Source organism: Echiichthys vipera, assembly GCF_963691815.1.
Source record: "Echiichthys vipera genome assembly, chromosome: 14".
Lineage (NCBI taxonomy): Eukaryota > Metazoa > Chordata > Actinopteri > Perciformes > Trachinidae > Echiichthys > Echiichthys vipera.
Genome location: NC_139839.1, coordinates 13,916,794 through 13,923,311, shown reverse-complemented (window position 1 = coordinate 13,923,311; position 6,518 = coordinate 13,916,794). Strand labels below are relative to the sequence as shown.

The window sequence follows — 6,518 nt, the reverse complement described above, 5'->3', positions numbered from 1 at the left end:
TGAGGTATTAACTCCATTTAAGGCCGTCCAATATCTCATTTCCCCGGGGAGAAAAGCAGAGAGCGCCAAGTCACTTCACATGGGAGCTTCCGCCCATTCCCATGAAAAGGAAAAGGCTTCAAGAGCATGCAATTTCTACTTGCCATGTAACAGCTATACAGGAAGGGATGTGTACTGTATGTGAGTGTGCCCATGTGTGTTACTAAGAGTGTGTTGGCCAGTGCAGGGCACAGCTGTTCGCTTTAATATCATGGATGATGAAGACCACGATTCCAATTTCAACCCAAAATGTCTGATCGCAACCTGTTATTTATATTTTAGTAGGGTGGATTCCATGGCCTGGCTGAGATGTTTATGATATGTATCGTTTTTATGTATGTGCAACAGTAATTCATCATTTAAAAAGGGAAATAATTGTTTGCAGTGCAGAATAATAAGGCCTGTGTGTGCAGTGATGATGAAAAATAATGTTAGCTTCATTAACATCTCCACCCACTGGTATGCACGTCTGAACTAATACAATGTTAAAATATGCAAATCCCCAAGAGATATATTTTTTTAATTCAGTACAGAGTGCTCCGATTCATCTCTCATCAGACATGTACCTGTACTTGTTATAATTTGAGTCATGAAAAGTAGCAGTGCCCTCTAGAGCATGATACAGAATAATACACAGTCAAAATAATAATTTGAAAAAACGACCAAAGTTGTTGCTGTTTGGACCACCCCCCTGTGTGAGAAACTACAGCTTGCAGATGCTCTTAATAGAAGAAAAAAGTGTCTAGTTTTAAACGTTTATATTTCTTACCTGTAGCCTGACTGAGTAGCATGATAACAGAGATTACCCGTGACCGCAGATCATGAACCCAGATATCTGCCATATGTGACGGGTTTATCTATGAAATTGCAGGCTACATTAGGAAATTGCATCAAACAATAAAAACTCAAGTCCTTGACTGTAACATTTAGCAATAGCCTAGAAATCACCTGTCGTTTATCCTCCATTAATTTCGCTAGAACTTCAATTAGCCTATGTTCCTCTCCCTTGCTTATGCCTATTTTACACAGTATATGATATAAGCCTACGGTGTTTTACATCCTAGTTGTATCCAAGTAACTTGAACCATTACTCACATAACTTAATACTCACTGGAAAGAAAAATGAACACTAAAATATGTACTTTAACTCTGTTACTCACATGTGCCACAAAGGTTTAGTAAAATAGAAGCAATGCTACATGTTTACAATTATAGACCTTTAGGAATTGCATTGCTAGGCAACAGCCTTAATCCTTGTTAACTTCCTGTCAGCTAATGTCATTCACTGCAACAGGAATCAAATTTGGACACATTTAGAATGTTTGTGTTTACAACTTTGAAAAAGGTCTATAGGCTACAACTATAACAAAAAGCCAGTTTGTATTGTGAGTTTACCTAAAGGGTATTCTGCCTGTTTCAGAGGATGCTAGCCTCACCTCTGGCTAACATGTGGTGATGTGGTAATACAAAAATCTGTGACCCGTCGTATTCCGAGACACCAAGATCCTTTCGTCCTCTGTTGCCTGAAAGTTTCCATCAGGTACAGGTGCGCAAATCTCACCAATAATGGCAACTTTTTTTATATTTTACCAATACAATCCGAAAACAACAAGTATAATATGCTTTATACCATGGATTTTTGCATGTTAGTTTTTGGCAATTTGATGACATACAGCTTTATGAAAATGCATCATGTGAGCACAATATAATCTGAAATAATATGGTGATTTGAGACAGTAATTATGCAGGACCTATTTGAGATTGGAGTCTACTATACTGGAGAAAATTCCCAAACAAATGTGAAAGCTATCTAATGACACAGTAAATGAGGACCTTTTGGGGCCAGTGGGGCACACTTTGTAATAGAGCATTAGTTGGGTCTAATACTACTAAAATTCTATGTCACCATTTCTCTTACAATGATCAGCATACAGTATGTGGCCATACCAATAAGTAATGCAGTAGCAGTAATGAAATTCATTATCAGGTCATAGAAATTGGCATCTCCACTGAGGGCACAGCCCGAACATGAATTTACAAAAAAAGCAAACAAACCCACACACGATTCAGATGAATTGACAACTTTGTAAATTGTAGACATCTGTTTATTACTTGTGCATTACTAATTCTTTGGGACCAAAACTAGTCAGCAGACAAACCCAAACATACAATTGTCATGAGAAACAGATAGGGTAAAGTATGGCTCCACACAGAGTATTGAAAAGGACAAACTGTCACATTAAGTAGCTACGTTGGTCTTATTAAGTGCTCTGGGGTCAAGTTATTTCTAGTGCTGTGTGTTCCAACAGAGCGTTTACTGGGATATGCCAATGACACCACAGGCCAGACGTCCACCAGCATTACCCGTCTTCAGACTCTCTTCGTTGCCTCCTTTTCCCAGGTCATCCGCCTTCTCGTGGATCTAAACACATGACCAAAAATCAGTTAGAAATCATTAACAATAGTCTAGATGCTCAATGCAAGGTTCAACAGGGCATTTTTCCTTACCACCATGGTTCTGCCAATAATGGAGTGAGGCCCAGTGAGAGTGATAATCTTGTCTGTGATGTCTATCTTGGCGACATTATCGCCTCCTGCAGTCACATTCCCCAGGTCTCCAACATGCCTTTTTACATTGGAAAAGAAACCCACTTGCATTAAAACCAAAGATTTTGTATGAATGCTTTTGTCATTGTCCTGTGAGAAATTAACTTTCAACATATCATTCATCACATCTGCCTGATATGCAGTCATAACATCGATTTCACAAGTGCTTTTCACGCAATTACAAGTCAAAACAACAAATTTGACAAAAGTTCCATTTATGACTGACCTTGTCATGCATTCTATAAACTAAGATTATTGTCAATATTGTGTATTTACACTCCTTACCATGTTGTGATTTATTTCCATTTCAGTTGACTCTGAATACGTTTTTATAACGGATGCGGATTTATTAAGCTCTCTTAGCAGCAGCTGTTGTAATCAAGTTCAATGTTTCAACAACAGTTGATAAGTTTTATATTTAAGGTGGGGACCTTTACTGCATGTACCCCTTCCTATCTCCACATTATTCCAATCTGTAACTAAAGCTGTAAAAGCATTTTATTTCTATCGTTGTGGTTAATGCAGTGCTATATTTTATTTTTGTTTGAGACACCCTCATTCTATTTCTGTGGTTATAAATGGGCATAACAAGGCACAATTATTTGAAGAACATTGTAATGGCTCTTAACTACTCTTCCCTCAGACTTGTCTTACCTCTGTTCATCCTTAGGACCGGCATGAGTCTTGTTATGGGGATTGAAGTGAGGGCCTGCACTGATGCACCCTGGAAAAGAAAAACAGAAAATGAAAACCCCTTTATCATGAAACACTTCAGACAGATTCAGTCTGAGGATAGACTGTATGAGCGTAGGTAAGCTAAAACCAGCCAATGCAGTAATATTAATTTACATTCATTTGTCCTGCAATATCAGCAGTCTGATAGATTATCAGAACTATTGTTAGATGCTCACCGTTTGTATTGTCTCCAAAAGCATGGACATGGAAACCATGCTCACCAGGAGTAAGGCCTTTGATTTCTCCCGTCAACTTCACAGGGGCTGAATCCCCCTAACAGTTCAGGAGAACATAATGTATCAGGAGAAAACAAGACACAAAAGAGCTGTCAAATCCAGGTGGCTAGAAGGACTTGACGCCAGAGTAAAATAAATTAAAAAAGGATCACTTCCACGCCATTAGCATTCCCCATGCAGCCATTATTAGTAACAACATGAAATGTAAAAGGAAGTTTGTACAACAAAAATCTCTAGTCATAATATTTAATACAAAAGAAAGACAGATGGCAGGTGCAGTGGTAAAAACCGACGTCAACACCCCCCACCACTTCAAGTGGATACGTTGGTGTAATGTCAGGTAAGAGGGAATAAATCAAGAGGAAAAGAGCAGAGTTGAATAAATGAAATGGATAATAAAGAACCGAAAGAGAAAACATGGAGCGGAAAAGGTCAGAGAGAAAGAAAAGACTGATTCTGCAAAATGTTTGAAAAGATATCCAATTCATTATTCAAAAATAACATTACTACCGCTACCATCGATGCCAGTGCCATGTAAAATCTTTAAAGAGGAAAAAGGGTTGTTGTTCAGAGTCTGTGGCTCTTGTGCTGTGTAGCAGGTAGACAGACTGACACTTATGACAGGAGGACACTGACCTGACGACTGTTGAATAAATGACAAACTAAGGAGGTGCCATCATGAAACAAAAGTATATAGAAAACATCCATTTCATAGACTGTACATGGCGTGTCATGCAGTCCAAAAACGGCACCACCTTGGTATCACTGTATCCACATGCAATTCCATCAAAATCACATAGCCATCTAAACTCCATAATCAATTTGGCTGCACAAAATAATCAGCCCAGGTGTCAGATCAGCATGGATTGCATAGGACCTTCAATAATCAGGGGCGCAATCACCCGTTTATGTGACGTAAAACTCAACTCAAACTCCTTGTGAGAGGTGTGCCCAGCCTCGCTGTAGCCTTATCAACAAGGTAAAGGCAACAAGACCGAAGGCGGGCAGTGACTCAGCAAAAATGCTTAATTAGTGGGCTACGTTAGCGTAGGAGCTACCATTGATACTACAGCCTTTGACTTAAACTGTACAGCTACAAAACAAAAGTGCTCCTTGACTTGGTGCGGTCTGCAATGTTTGCGTCTACCGCTAACATTGCAAACAGTGGACTTACGCAACAGGTGTATCTAGTGCACGCGCTGTTGATAATTAACAAAACACAGGCCTTAAATGTTCAAAGGTTAGGACTTAAATGACAAGCCATTATTAAGGTTATGTTACAACGCTCGCACGCATAGCAGCCTAGTGTAAAAAAGGGTCACGATATCGTTGACTGCAAGCGCACTTAAAGCAATTTACACCGTGCAGACTAATGTTTTTTTTTGCATTAAAAAACTAAATTGTGCATGGTCAGGTAACCTATGCAAAGTACTACGTCGTCTTGTCATTCAAATGTACATGTAGCATGCGGCTAGCAAGCAGGGGGTCTGCTGAAAGCGGAAAGCCGATCTGGCCGGTTTGTGAACTTAACGTTAGCTAGCACAGTTAGCATTCGAGCGCCTACGCTCTCGGAAGGATGCAATGTAAAATCTCCAGGTAGCTTCATAAAACTGACTCAATGGATATCTCAAAAACAACGTAGCACGCATTACCTCCTGTTCAAAGTGAACGACCCCGCTGGCCTCCCCGGCTCCTTTCAACACACAGACAGCTTTCACGACCATCTTCGCAGTTGTCTCAAACACAGACGTTCAAGTTAGCGTCGCGCATTACTTGCTCGAGACAGCCAATAAAACTGCCTGATGGGCGGGGCGTATAATACTGACAGCCAATCAGAGCCCAATACAATCTAAAAGACACATTTTAATTGGTCACTGAGGATGACGGTGGCGTACTGCCCACATTGAGTAACACATTTTATAAGTAAAATGTTCCTGCACTTTACCATCACTTTTTGGAAATATCTGTCCCGTGACATTACTGATAAACCTGTCTCTGATTTTTATTTGTTTTGGTGAAGAGATGTACTGGTTGGTTTACATGACAACAAAAGAAAAAAAAACAGACAGAAATATACCTAATACATTTTTTGATCATTTTAGGAAAACATCATATTCACAAAGCCAAATTTAGTAACTCTAACCCCCCTTTTATTGCTTTTGGGAATAAAATTGAACAGCACTTCAAAACCATCTTTGAATAAAAAATGAAGAAAGCTGCTAAAAGCATTCCCATATGCTCTATGTTTAATGTATTTTATTTGAAACTCTCCCTGGCTCTGCTCTTGAATATTTTATGTATTTGTATTAATGACTCTGTTTGTTTGTTGCAATTGTTTTGTATCAAAATAATTTAATAAAGATTTACAAAAAAAAAACATTTTCTAAGTAAATGTGAGCGCAAATTGATTTTGATGAATTGTTTTCTGTGGCCCGTTTGACCCATTGTGACTATTGTCATTGTTTATTTATGTTTAAATATGTTCTTTTATATACATGTACTTAATTTAATATTTAAATTATATTATTAAGCTATATTTTTCATATTACTTGTATGGATATCTATTTTTTACTGATTATCTGCTTGTTCTTAATATGAAAATAAAGATTTCTACATTGAAAACAACATTTTAATATATTTAATAGTCTTAGCAATTAGTCATGTTAATTTGTAAGAAGGCCTATTGTTAAAAATATGACAAAATGTATTGCTGCTATATTAATTCATATCAGTAGTATTACCAATAGCCTAATAATTGCATCATATTTCATATACTGTTGGGCTACAGTGCTGTTATGTCATAGAAAAAATAGTTGCATATAAAGTAACTAAGCTGCAAGGCAAGGTTGTCAACAGTCCTTTTGAAGTGAGAAGTGAAGTTGTGTCTGTCACAAAGAACAT

The 6,518-nt window shown here is 38.1% G+C and overlaps 1 protein-coding gene across 1 annotated transcript; it reads right to left on the bottom strand.

Moving 5' to 3' along the window:
• Nucleotides 1–1,901: 1,901 nt before the first annotated feature.
• On the bottom strand, nucleotides 1,902–5,378 carry sod1 (superoxide dismutase 1, soluble). Its single transcript, XM_083926451.1, has 5 exons — nucleotides 5,270–5,378; nucleotides 3,558–3,654; nucleotides 3,301–3,370; nucleotides 2,548–2,665; nucleotides 1,902–2,461 (listed from the first exon to the last, which is right to left on the bottom strand). The coding sequence occupies exons 1-5, from the start codon at nucleotides 5,339–5,341 to the stop codon at nucleotides 2,354–2,356; spliced, it is 465 nt and encodes a 154-aa protein (XP_083782577.1). The 5' UTR covers nucleotides 5,342–5,378; the 3' UTR covers nucleotides 1,902–2,353.
• Nucleotides 5,379–6,518: the final 1,140 nt, after the last annotated feature.

Coding starts and splice junctions, on each gene's coding strand:
- sod1 (XM_083926451.1), bottom strand. CDS start 5,341: ATGGTCGTGAAAGCTGTCTGTGTGTTGAAAGGAGCCGGGGAGGCCAGC. Junction 3,371..3,557: donor TTTTGGAGACAATACAAACG/GTGAGCATCTAA, acceptor TTTCTTTTCCAG/GGTGCATCAGTGCAGGCCCT. Junction 2,666..3,300: donor GGTCCTAAGGATGAACAGAG/GTAAGACAAGTC, acceptor CAATGTAAAAAG/GCATGTTGGAGACCTGGGGA.